Source organism: Mytilus galloprovincialis, chromosome 2 (genome assembly GCF_965363235.1).
Source record: "Mytilus galloprovincialis chromosome 2, xbMytGall1.hap1.1, whole genome shotgun sequence".
NCBI lineage: Eukaryota > Metazoa > Mollusca > Bivalvia > Mytilida > Mytilidae > Mytilus > Mytilus galloprovincialis.
In genome coordinates, this window is record NC_134839.1 from 99,869,612 (window position 1) to 99,894,289 (window position 24,678).

General features: G+C 31.2%; 1 protein-coding gene across 5 annotated transcripts in view; it reads left to right on the plus strand.

Annotated features, from left to right (window-relative positions):
- LOC143065100 (disintegrin and metalloproteinase domain-containing protein 23-like) overlaps positions 1–22,965 on the plus strand; it is a 58,389-nt gene extending 35,424 nt beyond the window's left edge. For 2 of the 5 annotated variants that reach the window (XM_076238447.1, XM_076238450.1), the window contains 16 exons: positions 1,591–1,678; positions 2,351–2,377; positions 4,388–4,439; positions 5,552–5,663; positions 7,433–7,456; positions 9,236–9,307; positions 9,566–9,661; positions 10,131–10,211; positions 12,775–12,889; positions 13,408–13,519; positions 14,310–14,426; positions 15,753–15,924; positions 16,503–16,713; positions 17,082–17,181; positions 17,687–17,764; positions 18,627–22,965. In XM_076238447.1, the coding sequence (XP_076094562.1) occupies positions 1,591–1,678; positions 2,351–2,377; positions 4,388–4,439; positions 5,552–5,663; positions 7,433–7,456; positions 9,236–9,307; positions 9,566–9,661; positions 10,131–10,211; positions 12,775–12,889; positions 13,408–13,519; positions 14,310–14,426; positions 15,753–15,924; positions 16,503–16,713; positions 17,082–17,181; positions 17,687–17,764; positions 18,627–20,109 (2,940 nt within the window). In that variant the 3' untranslated portion in view covers positions 20,110–22,965. The remainder of the gene's footprint in view (positions 1–1,590; positions 1,679–2,350; positions 2,378–4,387; positions 4,440–5,551; positions 5,664–7,432; positions 7,457–9,235; positions 9,308–9,565; positions 9,662–10,130; positions 10,212–12,774; positions 12,890–13,407; positions 13,520–14,309; positions 14,427–15,752; positions 15,925–16,502; positions 16,714–17,081; positions 17,182–17,686; positions 17,765–18,626) is intronic. The other 3 variants (XM_076238448.1, XM_076238449.1, XM_076238451.1) reach the window with 3 other exon arrangements.
- The last annotated feature ends 1,713 nt before the right edge of the window (positions 22,966–24,678 follow it).

Below are 24,678 nucleotides of genomic sequence, written 5' to 3' on the forward strand. Positions count from 1 at the left end.
TGTTGAAGAATAACTAAGTTTTGAAGCTTAGTTATTTGCATAACAATTGAAAAGAAACCTGTTAATTGTATCATAATGCAATATAAGGAATTTAACTTATATTCAACGGGATAACATCTTTTTCCATAAGTGGGGAGAGTTGGCATTACTAAATTCATCCTGGTTAATAATATATTTATCTAGATTTCACTGATTTCCATTAGGTGGGACCAGTTAGCAGGAGTAATATTAACGGAATTTAATTTATATACAACGGGATAACATCTTTTTACATGAGTGGGGCGAGTTGGCATTAGTAAATTCTTCCTGGTTAATAATATATTTATCTAGATATTATCGTTTTCTATTAGGTGGGGCAAGTTGGCAGGAGTAATATTAAGGGATATAACACATTTCACAAGTGGGGCGATTTGGTTATCCAGGTTGGGGCAGTTTTTTTTTAAAGTGGGGCGAGTTAGTGAAAAAGTGGGGCTATTTGCTAATGGGGCGATTTGTCATGGATTCCCTTCAAATATATTCTAATGTGGTTTTTGGCTTCTTCGTGCATAAACAAGCTCATTGCCATTGTTGAATTAATTGTTTTCTTTAAAATAGTCGACAAAATTGCTCTTACAAAATTTCCATTTGGGAGCCTCGAGCTCGATGGGGGAAATACTCTGCAAATACTGACAGTTGGCAGGTATGGTCATCAAAAAAGTTGATGTGTTACTATGTACATTTACCATTATGTTACTTGATGTTCTTGCTATACACACAGTACAGAGACTAGTCAATCTTTGTGAACTATTTTTTATGGGAGTCATAGAATATGGGTATACAATCAATAATTAAAAATAGTCTATTTATATTGAAAAGGAAAAGTTCTTATATGTCTAAAGAAGAGGGACGAAAGACACATAAGGGACAGTCAAACTCATAAATTTAAAGCAAACTGACAAGGCCATGGCTAAAAATGCATTTCATGGCGAGGCACAGAAAATATACTCTAAACAGTAGACTATAGATATAGGTGAACTAGGTACAAAAGAACTCTAAATCTTAAATTCTACAAACCACCTCTGTTCTATGGAAGATAATGATATAACTGGACTAGAAATACACACAACCTGTAATTAACTGCCTTTACAGCGCTTTGATTTGACTACATGTATACATCTTAAACAGCATTATATCTTATGTTAATAACAATACATTGAACTACATGAGTGTAAATTAACTATGTGTAAATATCTGTTTTGATTGTATTGTAATTTGTATGTGAGGGCCTCAGGGAAGATTAGTTTATTGTAACTAACTGAGTTTACCCTCTTTAAATAAAGAATTTATTATTATTATTAATAAATTATCTTGTAAAATTATGCTTTGTAATTAATCTCAAAATTAATCAAATAATTGATATGATATGCCATTTTTTTTACTTCATTCAAAATAAACTATGAAGTGGTTGTCCTGATTGATATTGTTTAAAAAAATTTTTTACTATGGTGACATTTTAATGAATTATTATATTAAAAAAATGATTTGTGAAAATGATATGTTACCCTTAAGCTTTGAAGGAAGCAATAATATAAGCTTTGTAATATTATTCAGGTATCAAGTGTACTGGAACCTCAGCAGCTGGCCACCATTCTGACACACATGTTAGGTCATAATCTAGGTCTCAAGCATGATGAAGATGGTATGTTATCACTTTATTAGTTCTAACGCTATCAGATTTCAAATATGTTATTGCAGTTTTGATTATAGCCATCATGGCTGTAAATTTGTTTTGTTTTTACTAGAACTTAATTAATAAAAAAAACTAATTAGTGACTGAAAATTGTGAAATTGCCATAAAATGAAGGGAAAAAAATGTATTTGTTTTAAAAATGGGAAGATAAAACAGTGTGTTTGAAATAAATTAAGTATTTGAGCCTGGAAGCAGATTTTTGTATAAACTATAATTAGTAAGTGAATTACTGAAATAGATGTAAAATGTGCATGATATATTTAGCCACAGTCTGCATTTTGAATATTACTAATTTTAGATTTCTTTAACATAAACAGAACACCTGCCATGTTTGTTTTATATCTCCCTTATTTCATTTTAAACAAAACTAGCAACAATTAATGTTAAAATAAATTAGTAATTATACCAATTTAAATTTTTGCTTTTGATATAAGATGGTGAATAAAGTTTATTTTTTTACACAGTTTTATTTTAAAAAGATCATTAAACTACATACATAAGAATCATATATAATTTAGAAATAACATCTTGAAATGATAATAAAACATGTTTGTCATATTTAAAATGTTTTTTAAAGGCTAGTTTGACCAAATAATTATATACTATACTTAATTCTACTAGTCAAACAAAGGGAATTATACCATAGAGGTAACTTGTTGTCTTATCTCTTCAGGCACTGCATCTAAGTTTTACTTTTTTCACTGTCTGTATTTTTAAATGTGTTGTATTGTGTGATGAAATAACTATGAACTAGAAAATGAAAAATTCATGATGATGTTATTTGTCACAGGTCAGTGAATTTCATATTGTTTTGATATTTTTGGTTTGATTTTATATTGTTTAAACATTTACATGAAAAGCATTTATATTTTTTAGAACACATTTTTTTCTTTTGTTTAGTTTTTTACAATTTTTTTTTTTCTCTTTTAAAATCATTCAGTGTATGTTTTGTTTGCTTTTAGCTTTATTTCTATTTAGTAAAATATAAATTCTGAAGACAGGATTTAAGCTTATGAATTTTAGTTAAATTTTAAGATATTATTTTAGCTTGTAAATTTGTTGTGAGCGAAAACCCTCCCTATTTCATCCATTGGTTATATATGTGTGAAATCTATAGTTTACAGTGTATTGAATGAGGTTATATGGGTGATAAACTTTTGTGCTAAGTATATATACAGTGACATTAATGGACTATTAAGCACAGTTTACAACAGCTTTGGGTTCAGTTATTTGTAAATTCTGGCACTATTGCAATTATATTAGTTGTAAATTCAGCTCAAATATATTAGCTTTTCACATTCTGGAGAATTTATTTTTTCATGGAGTACAAAACATAATCTCAAACTGTCACAAGGTTATGGAGGCTTTGCTAGATAAATCTTTATACCACATGTAAGCTAGAAAAGTGTGTGATTTAAGCAATTGCTTGATGAGAATTCAATATTTTTGTTGCACAAGTTTGAAAATCATCTGTGTCCAATAAACACATTTCCCATTTATTTATTTCTACTTGACATTATCTTTTTTTTCATACTAATCATATAACACCAGTGGAATACATATTTCGTTTCCCTCCTATGGTGTTTAGTTGTCATTTTGTCCATTCTGTTGTTCAAATTTTTGTTCATTTTTCACAATTTGTATTCGTAACTCCTAATACATATTTAGGCAGATTTCCATGTACATGAATGTCCCAGTCCCAAAATGGCACTGTAAACCTATTTAATATTCAATCCAAATCTCAAAACAGAACATTTAGTTTGCCTTATTTAAAGAAGAGAGACGGTATAGAACAGTTATCAAAAGTACTTTGAGCTTGATTTCAGTATCATGTTTATAATTATTATTGTGTTTTTTATCTATGTTTTGTTATTTTCTAAATTGGTAATACAGAGTGAAGTGTTTTCTCTGTTCTGATTTTTATTGCATTTGTTTTTATGTACTTTTTGTTATTCTATATACTGATAAATATGATAAAGCATGAAGGTCAAGATCTCAAAATAATATTCAACCCTCTAAAATGTTCATGTGCCTGTCCCAGGTCAGGACCCTCAGTGACGGTTGTTATATTGTAATGTCATATTGTCTTTTCTGCAATTTCTTGTTGATCGAAGATTTTTGTTGATTTTAACAACAGCTTTTTGTAGACGATACGACTCAGAGCTTGACATTGTGTAAACACACTTGTAGATTGTTGATGGCCATATTTTGCCTTTTAGATTTATTTGTCCTTTACATGCTTTATGCTGTATGGTTGTATGTCTTTTGAGCCAGCATTTTTTAATCCATATTTCGTTTCCAAAATAACTGTCAGGAATCTATTTTAGGCATTTCAACCAGACTAACAACGTAGTGCATATATATAGAATCTGAAAAAGAAACTAACCACGCTCGAATGCATGGTCTACTATCTTATAACCATTAAAATGATTAAACAATACAAACTTTAAAGACTTTAAACAATGTAAGGCATAACAAATTCCATAGACAACTGCCTATTGATGACAACTATGTTGACAACTAGATGTCTTTTTTGGTTATTGGTGTCATTGTGTGAAGTCTCATTACCCCAAAGATTCATTTATTGATAGACAAATTTGAAATGTCCAGTCTGTTTAATGTGTATGGATCCCTGTCTAATTGATGTTTCCTTTACAGGTGGTTGTGACTGTAAGGACCAGGTTGGATGTATCATGTCTACTGATGTACTGTAAGTATCTAAAACTGTAGTATGGATAGACCATCTTGTGAAGGAAAGCTTTAGAATTTCTACCTTTATTTTGTACTATTTTAACATGATAATTGCCTTTAAATAGTTATGGCAAACATGATTATTTGATTTTTGTCGAGCCTGCAACTTTTGCTGCAAATACGAGACATAACAATCCTACATTTTGTCATCAGCATCATTGACGTCCACAAATACTTCCTCTGTGGTTAAAATTTTGGAAATTTAAATAACTTTCTTAAACTATCCTGGATTTCTACCAAACTTGGAAAGAAGCTTGTTTATGATTATAAAACAGTATCCATAAGTAAATTAAAAAAAAAAAATTAAAAAATTGTATATTTTAGTACGAGATCAGATACCATCCATTCCAGACAGTTCTTTAACTGTAGTAGATCAGATTTACATGTGTAATAATTGTATATTTTAGGATGAGATCAGATACCATCCATTCCAAACAGTTCTCTAACTGTAGTAGATCAGATTTACATGTGAAATAATTGTATATTTTAGGATGAGATCAGATACCGTCCATTCTTGACAGTTCTCTAACTGTAGGAGATCAGATTTACATGTGTAATAATTGTATATTTTAGAATGAGATCAGATACCATCCATTCCAAACAGTTCTCTAACTGTAGTAGATCAGATTTACATGTGAAATAATTGTATATTTTAGGATGAGATCAGATACCATCCATTCTTGACAGTTCTCTAACTGTAGTAGATCAGATTTACATGTGAAATAATTGTATATTTTAGGATGAGATCAGATACTGTCCATTCTTGACAGTTCTCTAACTGTTGGAGATCAGATTTACATGTGTAATAATTGTATATTTTAGAATGAGATCAGATACCATCCATTCCAAACAGTTCTCTAACTGAAGGAGATCAGATTTACATGTGTAATAATTGTATATTTTAGAATGAGATCAGATACCATCCATTCTTGACAGTTCTCTAACTGTAGTAGATCAGATTTACATGTGAAATAATTGTATATTTTAGGATGAGATCAGATACCATCCATTCTTGACAGTTCTCTTACTGTAGTAGATCAGATTTACATGTGAAATAATTGTATATTTTAGGATGAGATCAGATACCATCCATTCCAGACAGTTCTCTAACTGTAGTAGATCAGATTTAGATGTATCTATGAGTATGGACATTACAGCATGTCTCAGTGAGAGTCCTAAAGAGGTGAGTCATTAATGACTATGACATATATTTTATACTTGCATGTTTGAACTAGATTAACAAGTAACATTTCAGAATTTACATATTTGCTAAATAACATCCAAATGATGTTGGGGTGTCATTAGATTTGGAAAGTTTCTTACATCCATTATAAGCTTGTTGTACTTAATTGAACATTTAATTTTTCTTTAGCTGATACCAATCGGCTAATTATGACCAACCTGACCTGAATTATCCTCATAGCTTATACCAATCGGCTAATTATGACCAACCTGACCTGAATTATCCTCATAGCTTATACCAGTGGGCTAATTATGACCAACCTGACCTGAATTATCCTCAAAGCTTATACCAATGGTCTGATTATGACCAACCTGACCTGAATTATCCTCAAAGCTTATACCAATGGTCTAATTATGACCAACCTGACCTGAATTATCCTCATAGCTTATACCAATGGTCTAATTATTACCTAATTGACCTGAATTATCCTCATAGCTTATACCAATGGGCTAATTATGACCAACCTGACCTGAATTATCCTCATAGCTTATACCAATCGGCTTATTATGACCAACCTGACCTGAATTATCCTCATTGCTTATACCAATCGGCTAATTATGACCAACCTGACCTGAATTATCCTCATAGCTTATACCAATGGTCTAATTATGACCAACCTGACCTGAATTATCCTCATAGCTTATACCAATGGTCTAATTATGACCAACCTGACCTGAATTATCCTCATAGCTTATACCAATGGTCTAATTATTACCAACCTGACCTGAATTATCCTCATAGCTTATACCAATAGGCTAATTATGACCAACCTGACCTGAATTATCCTCATAGCTTATACCAATGGGCTAATTATGACCAACCTGACCTGAATTCTCCTCATAGCTTATACCAATCGGCTAATTATGACCAACCTGACCTGAATTATCCTCATAGCTTATACTAATGGGCTAATTATGACCAACCTGACCTGAATTCTCCTCATAGCTTATACCAATCGGCTAATTATGACCAACCTGACCTGAATTATCCTCATAGCTTATACCAATGGGCTAATTATGACCAACCTGACCTGAATTCTCCTCATAGCTTATACCAATCGGCTAATTATGACCAACCTGACCTGAATTATCCTCATAGCTTATACCAATCGGATAATTATGACCAACCTGACCTGAATTATCGTCATAGCTTATACTTCAAGAATATGTAAAAATATCGATAAGAAATAATCAAATGATTTAATAAAACTAAAAAATGTAAAGGGATCCTATGTAACAAATTGTTTGGAAATAATATGTTGATGATCCCTTATATGACCCATGGAAGGCAACCATAGATTTAATGGCCATCATTCTCCATAAAATATGGAATTTGAAAGGGAACTTCATCTGTTGTGCAAACAGAAAGTTCTAGAAAATTAACCATTTTTTTAAGACATCTTTCATTAACATATTTTATCAAGGTGTATGATACAGGCTAGTTGGAGTCTCTTGTTGTTGTAATTCCATTGACCATATAAGTTTATTATATGGGTTGGATCAGCAGTCACAATCTTGTTCAAAGGACATTGGACCCTTCTGCCAGAAAAAAAGCCAAAATTTTCAAATATTTATTTATGCTTAAACATATTAAATTTTGTATTCAATTTCTCCTGAGTCTACAAATAGTAGGTAATCCTACTCACCCTTTATATTCATGCTTTTAACAGATTTAGATTTAATGACACAACTTTGTTATTTGTTTTACAGTACTATATATCTAATGTGATTCAAGTAAGATAAATGTCTGCCACTGCTTATATAGCATGAATTGTTGTTGTATTCACACTAAATTAAAACAATTACAAATTTCATTACAATCTACACAAGTTTGCATCTTTAAAAAAAATTGTCACTCTCTTTTGAAAAATGTTTGTTACTTTCTTTTCTTTTATTATTTGATTCAAATGACCATTTGTTGTTTAACTGTCATAAATGTTAAAGACATAATTAATGTTCTGTGTTTCTAAGATATCATAGTCTTCCAAACAATTCAGTCAAACAATGTTGCACAGGTCAAGAGCATTCTGCAAGTTATAAGTTAAAGAACATAAGAAAAAATATACAATAATAAATATCAGTTCACAGAGCTCCAGATAAGCTGCGTATTTGCGTGATCACGCAATACAAATAATAAAAAACCCAATGCAATTGCCCATTGCAGGGTTCAATAACCCAATTAATTCAAAGGAAAACCCAATTATATTCCAAAACCATGAGTTCTCAACCCTTTTATTGGCTACCATTTGCGTTGTTTACCCTTATCTGTTTACAGTAGTCGCGTAAACTATTTTTATTTTTTATAATATTTATAATTGGAAATTTCCTTTCGTTCTAAAAATAGATCCCTGCATCAAGTAGCTGAAATGGGTCCCTGTTAGAGTTTGCCGTTGCTCAATAGGTTCACGTGTTTTTGAAAACATTTCGATCTTCTCGACGTCTATCCAATTAGCGTGTGTCATGTAGTCATATTTTTTTCGCATTGCTCGGGATTTATCATAACATACATTGAATTAAAACGAAAGTGAATGTTCGGTTAAAATATTGAATAGAAGCATGTTTTCTGCTTCTTTTGAAAAGCTGAGGGAAAGTTATGATGATAACAAGACTCAGCCAGTGTTTTTAGGAAGCCGTCGAACACACGGGCGTGTGTGCGTACCTTAACAAGAACATTGCTAATAAAAACAGGGTTTCCTCAAAAAGAAATCAGTTGGAAAAAGTGAAAGGCCAAACACTTGAGGCCAAATCAATTATGACATGATAAAGCTTCAGAAACCAAAAGTTCTAATGAAAGACAACTAAACCCAGATTTATGAAAATTGGAATAAAACAAAAACATTCAAGTATAATTAGAGTTTATAAACTATTTTTTGTTTCATTTTACACTGGTCTCAGAATTTATTATATAAAGGTATAAGACGAGTGCCTGTGAATACACATATCCGTTTTATACAGTATATATGAGAAAATACAAAACTGGCAGAAGGTTTGAAACGGAACAAAAATTAAACCTACAATTGCTCCTCAGTGAATAAACCAAATAAAACAGCTAGCAAATAACCCTAACCATAAACCAAATAAAACAGCTAAGCAAAGAAAGAAACATATTTGAGATGGAAAAAAATCTGGGGTTGATATTGCCTAAATATTCAATATTGTGTTGATGAAAAAACCCAATACAATAAGGAGCTTGGTGGTGAAAAACCCAATTTGATATTAACATGAGGGGTGAATTGGAATTGATAATGCAATAAAAAAACTTTATCACCCAATTATATCAGAAAATGGTGGGTAAAAAACCCAATTTGTGAATTCTTATCTGGAGCTCTGAGTTCATGCAACATTTTATCCACAATTTTATATTTTGATACAAGTATGACATATAATCTTTAAAAAACATGTTTTTTCAAGATACACATGCAGTGTCTGCAAATTTAAAAAAAATATATGACATTATTATTAAGATATGTAAATGTGCATTATCTACACATGTTTCATACAATTTTTTTGTAGATGGCTTTTACACAGGAGTGTGGTAACTTGATAGTAGAAAGAGGGGAGGAGTGTGATTGTGGATCGCCTCAGGTCTGTATGCAAATTTGTTTACCTTTTAATATGACCTTTAGAGTCAACCATTACATCTTTGCTTTTTAAAATCTCTATGATTATCCATTGTTTATTGTTGCAGTAAATTGTAAGTCATGTTAAATGTTAATTTATAAAGAAGTAGGAAGTGTATTAGAGTGAGAACTTGTTAGCGGAGAATCTGATTCAGTTTAATGTCTATACAACTAAAACAGATGTTGATTATATGGTATGTAACAGTATGTATCTCTGTTTTAGGAATGTGCAATAAGAGATCCGTGTTGTGATCCTGATACATGTTTACTGAAGACCTGGGCCCAGTGCAGAACAGGATCATGCTGCTATAATTGTACAGTATGTGTCTCAACCATTGTGTCAATTGTCTTTTAGTGATTATTTATGATAAGTAGATGTTTGAATTGAAACGATATGGATTGCCATTAAAAAGGCCAAACTTGAAACAGTGTTTTTATATAAATTGGCCGCAACTCTCTCTGGAAATGTTGCTGATCTAAAAAGATGTTGGATGTTCTGCTTGAAACTTTTAGCAGTTTTGATATTAAATTTTAACTTGGATTTTAAATTTTCAATCTTGTGTCTGATGATTTTTTTACAAATTCATGTGACTTGTGAAATAATGTTGACTTATAAACATAGTATTTCAAAAGTTTAAATTGTTACTATGTGTAAAAAACTTTATATATGATAAATCATGTTTGGAAAATTTAAATAATTTGCCTTACATATTTTAGCTGATTTTCACTGTAAAGACTGTTTAATTACTCTTGAAATATTTACAGACTTTTTCACTCTATCTTTTTAGTTTCTACCACAACAATATGTTTGTCGAGAGAGATCCACTGAATGTGATGTACCTGAACTATGTACTGGTTTCTCAGGGGAGGTAAGTCGTGCATTAAAATTAGAAAGATCATATCATAGGGAACATGTGTACTAAGTTTCAACGTTGATTGGACTTCAACTTCATCGAAAACTACCTCAACCAAAAACTTTAACCTAAAGCGGGACATACGAAGGAACGGATGCACAGACGCACAGACCAGAAAACATAATGCCAATAAATGGGTCATAAAAATATATATTGAATCTGTTTAGATTTTTATTTGAATTAGACAATAACTATTTGATCAAATATGCCAAATTTTCTTTCTATTCCCACAAATTTTAATTAAACCGTAAGTTGTTTTTTGGGATTTTTTTAAAATATTTTTTATACGACCGCAAAAATTGAAATTTTTCCAAAATTAAACTTTTTTGATTTCATCAAAAATTTTATAATTGGGGTTCTTTGATATGCTGAATCTAACTTTGTATGTAGATTCTTAAATTTTGGTCCCGTTTTCAAATTGGTCTACATTAAGGTCCAAAGGGTCCAAAATATAATTAAGTTTGATTTTAACAAAAATTGAATCATTGGGATTCTTTGATATTCTGAATCTAAACATGTACTTAGATTTTTTATTATTGGCCCAGTTTTCAAGTTGGACAAAATTGGGGTCCAAAATTAAACTTTGTTTGATTTCAACAAAAACTGAATTCTTGGGGTTCTTTGATATTCTGAATCTAAATATGAACTTAGATTTTTTGATATGGGCCCAGTTTTCAGGTTGGTCAAAATCGTGGTCCAAAATTAAACTTTGTTTGATTTCAACAAAAATTGAATCCTAGGGGTTCTTTGATATGCTGAATCTAAACATGTACTTAGATTTTTGATTATGGGCCCAGTTTTCAAGTTGGTCCAAATTGGGGTCCAAAATTAAACTTTGTCTGATATCAACAAAAATTGAATCCTTGTGGTTCTTTGATATGCTGAATTTAAAAATGTATTTAGACTTTTGATTTTGGGCCCATTTTTCAAGTTGGTCAAAATTTGGGTCTAAAATTAAACTTTGTTTGATTTCAACAAAAATTGTATATATGGGGTTCTTTGATATATGTTTAATCTAACCATGTATTTAGATTTTTGATTTTTAGGCCCGGTTATCAAATTGGTCCACATTGAGGTATAAAGGGTCCAAAATTGAACTTTATTTGATTTCATCAAAAATTGAATTCTTGGGTTCTTTGATATGCTGAATCTAACCATGTATTTTGATTTTGGATATTGGACCATAATAGGTAATGTCCAATTTAAAATTTAAAGTTTTTAAGTTTAAGTTCTTAGACCACATTCATTATGTGTCAGAAACCTGTGTTGTGTCAATTATTTAATCACAATCCAAATTCAGAGCTGTATCAAGCTTGAATGTTGTGTCCATACTTGCTCCAATGTTCAGGGTTTGAACTCTGCGGTCGTATAAAGCTGCGCCCTGGTTTTTATTTGAGTTTAGATATATTTGTCAACAGTCCTATTTAAAATATATAACTTGAAGTAGTTTAGTCTGAATAAAATTTGAACAAACCAGAAGATGATATATCTTATCATTTACTGTTGAATAGTTTTCATAGAAATGAAGATTCATTCTATAATCTCATATAAACAAACAGCACTTTGTGTCGAACCTTCGACTTTAGTCGAAAAAGCAAGACTAAGCGATCCTACATTCCGTCGTCGGTGTCGTCCACAAATATTCACTCTGTGGTTAAAGTTTTTGAAATTTTAATAACTTTCTTAAACTATACTGAATTTCTACCAAACTTGGACAGAAGCTTGTTTATGATCATAAGAAAGTATCCAGAAGTAAATTTTGTAAAAATAAAATTCCATTTTTTCCGTATTTTACTTATAAATGGACTTAGTTTTTCTGCAAGGAAACATTACATTCACTCTGTGGTTAAAGTTTTTAAAATTTTAATAACTTTCATAAACTATCCTTGATTTGTACCAAACTTGGACAGAAGCTTGTTTATGATTATAAGATAGTATCAAGAAGAAAATTTTGTAAAAATAAATTTCCACTTTTCCGTATTTTACTTATAAATGGACTTAGTTTTTTTGCCAGAAACAAAACATTCACTCTGTGGTTTAAGTTTTTAAAATTTTTATAATGTTCTTAAACTATCCTGGATTTCTACCAAACTTAGACAAAAGCTTGTTTCTGATCATAAGATATTATTCAGAAGTAAATTTTGTAAAAAAAAAATCACTTTTTCCGTATTTTACTTATAAATGGACTTAGTTTTTCTTCCAGTTAATATTACATACAGTCTGCAGTTAAAGTTTATAAAACATTTATTAGATTCATAAACTATCCTGGATTTTTTACCAAACTTGGAAGCTTCTTTCAATCAAAAGACAGTATCGAGAGGGAAATTTTTATTGATGTTTTTCCTCATTTTTGTTGAGTCTGCGATTAACAGCAAAAGTAGGCGAGACACTGGGTTCCCTGGAACCCTTACGAATTTTTTAGATAAAATTATAACTTTTACATTCATAAATCGAAGTTGATATACATATGTACATGATATCTTGTGAAATAGTAATTTACAAATTATCAATTTATTAGTGTCCTTCCAACAACTATATACAAGATGGTCATCCCTGTAAAAACAGCAGTGGTTTCTGTCAAAGTGGTATCTGTCCTACCATGGCTCTACAATGTCAGCATATCTGGGGAGAAGGTATGTACCATTGTTAGAAATATTTCTTTTTACATTCTGGATCACAAGTTTGCTATTCTCATTTATAAAACACATAGTATGTGTTAATGCGATCGACTTATTTGTCAGCTGTTGTCTATTTGTAATGTATTTTTGATTAGAAGAATAGTCAGAAAGCTGACTTTAAACCGAGCCCAAACCCTACCAAATAGAATAACTGGTGGACTTGTAATATAAAGAAATTAAATAGATAGGTGAGTATACAACATCATCATGACACAAAGCATCATAAAACTGTAACTTTTACTCATCTCACTATATCTGATATGCTTTCTATGCTTAGTCCAAGGAGGTAAATTTATTTCATTTAATCAACAACAGTATTATTCCTTGAGGATTTCTATTTTCTTGTCAGTATGTAATACTTGTATTAAAACCTAAAATCATGTGATGGACTTTTTTTAATACATGTATCTCATGAAGTTCTAAAATAAATTCATCAAAAATGTGTTCTATAATTAACATCTTATCTGTTTCAGGAGCTATAGGTGCAGATGAGCAGTGTTACGAAAGATTTAATCCGATCGGTAACTTTAATGGACATTGTGGAAAGGATGATAATACAGGATCTTATGCTAAATGTCTTCCAGAGTAAGCATAATAATTATCACAGAGTATGATCAAAGCTTCATACATCTGCTGTAATCGTAAAATTAATCTTTTTTTTATACTAAAGTTTAGATCTTATAAGAACTTCTGAAATGACAAATACTTTTGTAAGGAAGCTAGACTTAGATTCTAAATAAGATAAGAAACTGAAATAATTTACACCAACTGCTGAATTATTTATAAGATATGTAATAAGAATAATGTAGGAATGTATATCCTACATACCCTTCATAGAGAATATTGATTATAAATGCAGAGATTTTGTTATCAATTTTTAAAGAAAAAAGTTTAAAATGTTATATCTGATAAAATAAGAAATTGAGTAGACATAGGTTAAATCTTAAGGTAGACATTAAATTATATTTGATATATAAGACTTAAGTTTTTATGCCCCATTTATGGGCATTGTGTTTTCTGTTCTGTGCGTCCGTTTGTCTGTCCCTTTGTTCGTCCGTCTGTTTGTTCGTTCGTCTGTCCGTTCATCTGTCCCACTTCAGGTTAAAGTTTTTGGTCGAAGTAGTTTTGATGAAGTTGAAGTCAACTGGGAACACTTGGAGATTTTATCCCATTTTCACTGTCCATTGAACATAGAAAATGATAGTGCAGATAGGGCATCTGTGTACTTTGGACACATTCTTTTTTAAATTTGCAAACTGAGAATTAGCTGAATGATTTTATTTTTTTAAATATTTTTGAAATCTGATGTTGACATCAAAAAATTGGATTGGCACAAAAATCAACACTTATACTATTTATATATATTTATTTTTAGAAACATAATGTGTGGACTACTACACTGTGATGGTGGTACTGTTGCTCCACTTTTTGGGTCTGATAAAAATTTCATGAAGACAACACTCGTCTCTAATGGCATAGAGTATGCATGCAAGTAAGTGTTTGTTTTGTAACATGTTGGAAAATTTAATTGTACTTTGACATCACATTAGAAGTGAAATTCAACTAAAATATGCAAGATTACAAGGAAATATAAATTTATGATAAACATTAGATATTTTAGAGCGAACTAGTATGAACATGTCATTCAACAAATTTAAATATAGTATTGTACTTGGTACTCAGTATCCAGTACAGTAAAAGACTCCTAACAGTCAAATGGAATGGATTTGAATAATTATCAGCAAAAATACAGCCTCCAACAACTGTTTCAGTATCAGTATAACCTCCACTAAAATGTCCAGGAACATATTTACTAAATGCACAGTGAATAAAATATAAGGAATATGCTTTTTAACCGGATTTTTGTGACAAAAATGTCGTTTATTGATTTGGGGATGTACGGCGGGCAGGCGGTCGGGCGGGCGGCAACCAAATGTTGTCCGTGCATTTACTCATGAACCGTTCATCCCAAGCTTTTAAAATTTTAATATGTTGTTACTGACAACAAAATGAAGGTCAAGTTCAAGAATGACGATTTTGACTTTTACCGTTCAGGAGTTATGGTTCTTGAAAGATTGAAACATGGCGTTTCCAGTCGTGTCCGTGCATTTACTCATGAACTGTTCAACCAAAGCTTCCCAAATTTTAATATGTTGTTACTGATGACAAAATGGAGGTCAAGTTCAAGAATGATGATTTTGACTTTTACCGTTCAGGAGTTATGGTTCTTGAAAGATTGAAAAATGGTGTTTCCAGTCGTGTCCGTGCATTTACTCGTGAACTGTTCAACCAAAGCTTTTCAAATTTTAATATGTTGTTACTGATGACAAAATGGAGGTCAAGTTCAATAATGTCGATTTTGACTTTTACCGTTCAGGAGTTATGGTTCTTGAAAGATAAAAAAATGGTGTTTCCATTCATGTTGTTGCATTTACTCATGAACCATTCGACCTAAGCTCTTTCAAATTTTAATATGATGATACTGATGACAAAATGGAGGTCAAATTTGATATTGACGATTTTCACTTTCACTGTTCATCAGTTATGGTTCTTGTGATATTACCAGGACACAAATAAATCCGGTTTGCTGTCGTTGTGACAGCCTCTTGTTCTTGAAATAATCCATCTGACCATGGATGACAAAATGGAGGTCAAATTTGATATTGACGATTTTCACTTTCACTGTTCATCAGTTATGGTTCTTGTGATATTACCAGGACACAAATAAATCCGGTTTGCTGTCGTTGTGACAGCCTCTTGTTCTTGAAATAATCCAAGAAGTTGTAGGAAATATATTGATCAAATTGTACTTTTTCAGAGTGATCCATGGTCCAGCAGTGTTAAATCTGCCTAACTTTGGACTGGTACAAGATGGAAGCAAATGTGGAAACAATAAAATTTGCATGAACAAGCAATGTGTCTCAGTATCAGTATTACCTCCCCTTAAATGTCCAGGAACTGTTGACAATGTTATCTGTTCAGGCAGAGGGGTAAGTTAGATACATTGTACTTAAGTCAGACTTTCAGGTTGTTGCAGGTTAATTCCCCCCTGGTATAGAGTCATCAGATAGGTTAGTTAATAGAAGTCAGTTACGTTAATCTTATTTCAGAAAATCTACCTTGAATTATTCATGTGGTATTGTCTTCTGAATCAGCAATGATTGCCTCAGGATATCCTTGCTCCTTTAAAATTGTTCAGGACTTGTGGATATTGTCATCTGTTTATGTAGAAGAGTAATTCAACATGTTAATTAATTCACGACAAATCCCATATACCTGGTACAATTATCAATCATTTGTTTAGAATTGTATTGATTGTATAGACAGTATTGATCACAATATCAATAAAACTACTCACAGAGTTAGTGGTATATTTTGTCCATAATTTTTCACTACATAATACTCAGCCTCTACACTTAGGAATGATTTGATATTTGAGTTGTACAGTGCAAGTGATTTTTGGATCTTCCAGATAGTCGCTTACTGAGTGGCTATATTTATTTTGTATAAAATAAACTGTGTAATGCATATTTGCTTGTGGAGAAATAAACTGTGTTTTATATAATAGGTGTGTACACAGAAGGGAACTTGTTTCTGTGATGAAGGTTGGACGGGTTCTGATTGCACTGTTAAATACAATATCACCATGACAACAGGAGTGCTACGTAAACCTTCATTGCCAACCACCCCAACTACAACACTACTCAAGGTCACTAGATTGTCAACAGCCTTGACCACCACTACAATAATAACAGCAGCACCAGTAGCTGTTGTTAAAGGTATTACTAATTATTGCATTGTAACTACAACAATTATATTATATTTTAAGAAGAGATGTGTGAGTATATTTAAAGCATGTCATTGAAATTATCATACAGATATATTTTTTATCTGGTAATTGATTTAAATAAGCATGTTTCACCTCCTCTTGGCAGACTTAAACAAATAGAAACAAACTTATAGATTTATAAATTATCTGGATAATTAGATACATAGTTCTCAATGATTGTTCTTATATTTATAAATAAGGGGATTCAAAAATAAGTGTGACTTATTAGGATATTTTGAGTGGATCTTTTCTGAAGTAACAAGAAATTAGATTTTGTATAAGAATTCTCATATTTCATATGTTGTTGTTATTTTGTAGCCGATGAAAGTGGAATAAGTACAGAATGGTTGGTGATTATTTTAGCCTCAGTGGTTGGATCTCTAGTGTTCTTGTTAGCTGTAACTTTCCTGTGTTATAGGTAAAAAAAAGTTATTTATATTTAAACAAAGAGCTTCCAATCATTTACATTCAGGAGATGTTGCTAGCTATTTTACATCTTCTGTCAGATGATATTTTTAAGTTTGAGTTAGAGTGAATTGACTCCACTAACAAAGTTACCATGATAAATATTAGGGCAAAAGTATATAGCAACACAGTTTGTCAACTACTAGTAGTATGTAAATAATGTTCTGTAATTTGCTTATGGTGACCTATAATTCTGACTAAGACAAATATAAGTTATGCTTTATCCATTTATAAGAAATCCATGATATCAGTATTTTTCATGGCATAAACAAACACATCACAGTTTTATTTAGGTCACCATGACATACATAATGCTGGAGTGAGTCCAAAAAATTTATAATCCCAATCTTTTCGAAGGATGCTTTAAACCACTGTTTTGTAAGGAAGAAAAAAGAGATTGGAAAAGAATTTAGGAATACTTTTATTATTAAGATAAGATAAATAAAATATATTTACAGGAGAACAAGTCCAGTGAAGAAGAGATTCTTTGGAAAGGGGAATAAATCCATAAAGTTTGGGGCTACACCTTCTTACAAGTAAGCAATAGTACTAATATTGAAGTAGTAACTTGATTGTGATTTTTATGGATGATAGAGAAAGAACAATACATATGCTATGTAATGATTAAAACAAGAATGTGTCCATAGTACACAAATGCCCCACTCACACTGTCATTTTCTATTCAGTGGTCTGTCAAATTGGGATAAAACCTCTCATTTGGCATTGAAATTAGAAAGTTCATATCATAGGAAACATGTGTACTAAATTTCAAGTTGATTGGACTTCAACTTCACCAAAAAATGCTTTGACCAAAACCTTTAACCTGAAGCAGGACAGATGGATGGACAAACACACAAATGGACCCACACACCAGAAAACATAATGCCCCTTGACTATCGTAGGTGGGCCATAAAAAATCAAGGAAATGAAGGGAAAACAAAGTTGTATGAATTGAAACCTGATAAAAACATATTTGGTGGTTTTCTAATGAATAATTGCAAATTGCAGAACTTTTAATTAACCTTAATAGATTTCAGAATCAAATTTCAATTTGTTTCTTCCTTAAGTATTTCTATGATAAATGAACAAGAGTATATAAAATAAAAAAAGAGATGATATAACTGCCGAATACAGACTTACAAACAAAAAAACTAAAGGAGATAAAGGAAGTATCTATGGGTACAAGGAAACTATTATCAATCCCAATAAGGCCTACAAAAATTGGTGAGAAACCACAGCATAATGTAAGGTTTAAAAGGCATCTGTAAAACAAATTCTAGCATAGCTTCAATTTAGCAGAAACATAACAAAGAACGTTGGATTGTGCAACTTAAAACACAAATATTTAGATGAAGTCCTTGTCAAACATTTTTGATAACAAGCTGCTTCCTATTTCAGACGCAGTGGGTTATTTGGAAAGAAGAAAAAGGGGACCAGTGAAGAAGAAAGTGACATTGGTGAGCTACCACCTCCCCCTGTTATTATTTCTGATCCTAATTCAGCTATGCCTGAGAGGGGAATACTTAAAAACAAACGTAAATCAAGTGATGGAAGTCGTAGTAGTGATACATATACTGGTACCGGAGGAACAGATACTGCAGACCAGGATAGTGAAGGACCTTATGGACTGGAAACAGAAGATGATGAAGCAGAAGAAATTCAGGAAATTCTAAATCGTAGTAAATTTGATCCAGAAAAATCAATGGAAGCCTTAGATCAGATAGTTGATTCTTCCAGCTTTGACTTTGTATTACCATCACCATATTTTAGTACAGTTGGTAGCTGTACAGATCATTCTCCAACCAAAAGACTTTTTAATTATGATATACCTCAGTTCTCACAACAAACACCACAGCGGCCATTTTATTGGAAAAATAATTTGTCATCCCCTCCAAAATCTCGAGTAGTAAGGATGAAAAACTTAGATGAATTGATACAACAAATTGATCGCCATACTATTGATCTGTCTCCGTCACCAGATGAGCTTCAGATGCAGATATCTCCATCTACATCTGAGGATGTTCGTAGTAATTCTACCGATGATAGACAATATCACAACAATCACACTCCTCCTAGTCCATTGTCTATAGCTAGCACTAGTACCAGAGACACCTATCGACCATTTTTAAACAGTCAGTGGACAAAATATATCTTGCGTAGGAATGAAATGGATGATTGTGGTATGGATGTGTATGGATCTGAATCTCCCATGCCACAGATCAGTATCCCACCTCCTATGAGTCCACTAAATATCAGAAATATATATAACTATGCACAAAATTCACATGGAAGAGATGTGAATGATACACCAATAGGAAGTCAAACAGGGGATTGTGGGTCAACTCATGGTACAACCAGTTCTAGAAATGGATATGAAAAAAGTTCAGGCTATGGTAGTGAACATGAACACTTTAGTACTGATGAAATGTCACGTAATCAGTCACGCTCAGGGTCACTCTCTCCACCACCTTACAGTGCTGTGATTAGGGCGGGCCCAAACAAAATCAAATTAGTATCTGCCAAAAAACTACATGATACTGGTATTGGGGATGAAGACTTACAAAAACTTTTACAAGAATTACCAAAAATAGATTCAGGAAGTTTCAGCCGTCATCCTGTGAAATCAGAAGCTAGTCTCCCACCAAAAGAAAGTGATCCCTTGTTAGGAGGACATTTACTAGATGAGCAGGAAAGCATTGAAACTGCTCCCTGTATTGACTGTAGTGTTGAAGAAATACCAAATAGTAAGTTACGACGGAAGAGTCGTGGATCTGTCAATAGTCAGCTGATGAATATAAGCTTTAATCAGAATGTTGAGGAAGGCGAGTGTGTTGAAGTGACGGACAATAAACGTAACTGTGCCATTGATGCTAATACTTGATGTTAATACTTGATGTTAATACTTAAATACTGATATTTGTAGTAGTTATATCAGATGTAATATGTTTGATTGTAAATACAGTTTGATATTATATAGTTCTAGTTTCTTACATATAGTTCTAATCTTTAGAAATATTTCAGTAAAGATATGTTATTATTTCACACTTTGGAATGAAATGCAGATAAAACAAATGTCCATTAACAAACAAGCCAAATGACAGATTATTTTACATTATTCACTTTATAAAATGAGAAGAAAAAAAAAACCAGTTGTAATGATATACTTATACACCAAATGTAACTAGTATAATCTTTTATTAACTACATTACTACATTCTTTGTTGTAAAGACTCTGTGCCAACGTCAACACTTGGCAGCTTATTATTGCTCTTTCACTTTTACTATGTGCACAGAAACATCAGTGTTGCAATTTGTTTTTAAACTAAGAATGAAAAATTAACAATAAATATGGACAGCAACGAATATGATGAGTGTAATTTAATGGTGTGGGAACAAAGGAACTGAGTAAGAATCTATTATTGAAATCTTTTTGATTGAAGTGAAAGTAGAGAGATTGTTAGACACCCACTTCTGTACAGTGTTCTATTATTATCTGTTTCAATTAATGGCTTATCCTGCTTATTATTATACACATTTTGCATAGCATTCCTTATTGAATATTCTTACCTTAAACACTGTGTTTAAACCTGACTTCAATTAACTGTTTTATCATGTATATGATGACATTCTTTCAAATATTCATCTTTTTGATTACGATCTTATCATTTAGTTTTTCATACATACACTCTCACATGTCTGTATTATCAATGAAACATAATTATACATAGCTGCAGATAAATAGTCTTAAAAAAGCATTTTTAAATAACTTTATGTGAAAGAAATATTTTAAACTAAAATGCAAGACAACAGATACAAATTTGTGAACTGCCTTTTACTCAGAATTACTCATTCTTCTGTAAAACAGTTATTTGAATGAAGGCTTAAATACAGATTCATGTTTTAATTTTTTTTATAAAAAGTATTTTTTATTTAAGTATTATGTACCCAGCATTATTTGTTAGTTTTGTACCTTTATGTTTTTAAACCAATTTTTATTTTGTTAAATTTTTATTTTGTTATATTTTTATTTTCATTTATTTTCATTTTATTTTATTTTGATTTGAATTTCATAAACAACATGTAATGAATAATTACTTTAAAATTAAGTGATATAACAAAATAACTTTTTTCACTACAAAAACTAAGATTGAAACAAAAATTAAAGTTTTTTGGAGGGTAAAATTGTGATTCAAAACTTTTGTAAAAAGCTTTAGATACATTTTCATGTATTGCAACCTTTCTTTATTTTTTTATTTGTATTTTTTATGCAATAATGTTCAATTCATAGCTCACTCTTAAATGATAATTTTGCAGCCTATTTTTTATTTCAAAATTTGATAGATGATTTTAGATAGGACCTTTTACAGTTTGCAAAATATTTATAGGAAATAAGTATTTAATGTAGAACCAAATTTGCTATGAATGAAACTGAAAGATTGATAAATATTAGCCTCCTATTAATAGACTTGTATATTTTATGAAGTGAATCATGTAATGTACATACATAAAGTTATGAGTTGTTTTCTAGAATCTCATATAGTTTTTTTTTAGTTGTAATAGATATTTTGAGAAAATAGGTTGTATCATTATTTTACAATATAATGTCATGCTAATTTTTTTTGCTAAGTGCAATATGGATATGATCAAAATACATTGTATAGATATAATATTGTACATGTTATTGTTGCTCACTTTATTATTTTGATACTACTTACACCTTGCCTATAGACATGTATTGGTTTGAATAGTTTCATTTTTTATACACAAATGTATACATACTTTAAATGTGTTCAATCTAATCCAATTATCCTTACCAACATGAATGAATTTTTTTGCTGTACTAACAAAGAAAGAAATCTTTTTTTCTTTATGAACACTGAAAGAAATAAGTTTTTTTTATTTAACCATTAGAAATGAGATCGAGCCTTTCTGGACTAAAGTATTCCGATGGAGATTAAAAATCATCTTTGTTTCCATTGCTATTGTGAAAGTCTTCCACTGTTAAAAGATGGATAAAGCTATCAACCAAGTAATAAGCAGTTTTAAACACCATTAACAGGCTGGTCTGAAATTGACTGTTGTGTATTATTTTCATTACTTAGTTATGGCTTTCATTTTTTTTTACAGTTGTTTTTTGGTAGTGTATACATGTAGGGTATCTTAAGGTTGTCATTTAATTTATAATGTTTATATAAAGTGGTGCTTTAAATGTTGTTGTCACAAATAACATTATTTTGTATACATCAGTCACTAACATTTTGTCAATTATGTTAAAAGGTAGCTTAAATATCATCATTGCCCAGGCCCTGAAAAGATGTTTTTAAAACCAAAAGACAAGTATTTTTCTTTTTTCAATTTAAGAAAATTTATTTTTGATTCAGGAAATGAAAATGTTTATAAATCATTTGATCAAAGCTTAGCGTTGCAATTTAAATTTAACAGTACAATAACTTTCTTATAACAACAAACAATAAATACTTCTGGTTTGAGCATTTCAATAAAGAGCTGACATTCTTAATGTAGGTACATTTGTCATCAGTTTATGAGAACATTACTTTAAGAATTCATTTATTATAGTTAAAATATAGATAGTCATTATTTTTTTTTGTGCTCAATGAAATTATGTGATGTAGCAGTAATACAAGCATACGAAAGTAAACATTTTGAAATATGATTTAAAATAGTCATGGTTTAATACTGTGCTGTATTTGTCACAAAGTAAACAAAATTATCATATTGCCTCTTTCATGTTTTTATTAAAGACTGGCCATAGACATTTGAAATCAATACCTGAGAGTATAATCTGCACATGTTACAGTTTAAGCATGATTCAATGATATATTTTGTCTGTTATATCCAGGTCCAGACAATTATCTAATTGAGCAAAGCTAAAGTTGTCATGCTCTCTGGCAAGGTTGTCCTCTGATAATTGTGGCTGTTCTGTTTATTCTGATCTGTTTTTAAACACACCGTCCAGCCTCAACAGATGACTGATGTGAGATTTATATGTGATGATTTTCATGACATTGGCATCAACAATTGTTAATGTTTGTGGTTAGGTAACCCTCATAGAAAGTCAATGATATTTGGTAGGCATTTGTATAATCCATGGAGATTATTTACCTCTGTCCCCTCTGTGTTATTATTTGTATAATCCATGGGGTATTTACCTCTGTCCCATCTGTGTCATTATTTGTATAATCCATGGAGATTATTTACCTCTGCCCCCTCTGTGTCATTATTTGTATAAATAATGGAGATTATTTATCTCTGTCCCCTCTGTGTCATTATTTATATAATCCATGGAGATTATTTACCTCTGCCCCCTCTGTGTCATTATTTGTATAAATAATGGAGATTATTTATCTCTGTCCCCTCTGTCATTATTTGTATAATCCATGGAGATTATTTATCTCTGTCCCCTCTGTGTCATTATTTATATAATCCATGGAGATTATTTACCTCTGCCCCCTCTGTGTCATTATTTGTATAAATAATGGAGATTATTTATCTCTGTCCCCTCTGTCATTATTTGTATAATAAATGGAGATTATTTATCTCTGTCCCCTCTGTGTCATTATGTATAATCAATGGAGATTATTTATCTCTGTCCCCTCTGTCATTATTTGTATAATCCATGGAGATTATTTATCTCTGTCCTCTCTGTCATCATTTTTGGGATACGATTGCTTTCAAGCAATCTGTAGACTTTTACCGTTGACCCAGGGCTCATTCCCTCACGTCAGCCGTTTTATTCTAAACATTTAGCAACATCTCAGATTCTTATGATTGTCTTGCTTTAAAAGGTAAAAACAAGCAAAAGGATTGAACATAAACAACTTTCCTGTAATGTTCTTCTCATAACCTTCATGTTTGATATTTCCCTTGACTTATATATATATATATATGCGTGTTTTAAACAACACGGAAAATCAGAATTAAGCAGTATTTATATTTAGTGTTTTTATAAATTTAGAAACACGTCAGAGGGAATTCCCCAGTTTTGATAAATGCGAGCTGAATTCCGATAATTCTATTTCTGCAATAACTGAATTGGAGTTTTTCTATATTTTACCGTTATGAAACTGATACTGTACTCTCATAAAGAAATGGAGACCCATTCATCATATCATTTAATAAACGTTCTTGTTCCAAATCGCAAGTCTTATCACGGGTTTGTTTATGTATTAATGCGCATGCGTATAGTTTTCTTGATTTCAAGGGGTATCAGATTGAGTGGTTGCTCTGGATTCCCTGCTTATTAATTAATTTGAAACTCATGGGATTCTTTCTATGTCTGTCTGCTATTGAGGATTTAATATTGTTGTTGCATAATTTAAAAATCATATGCATCAGTTAAATTAAAATCAATGTAGTTTTACCTATAACACACCTTCAGCCGAAATGGAGTCTTCCATATTATTGTTTCGAGTTGTCTCCCTTCCAAAAG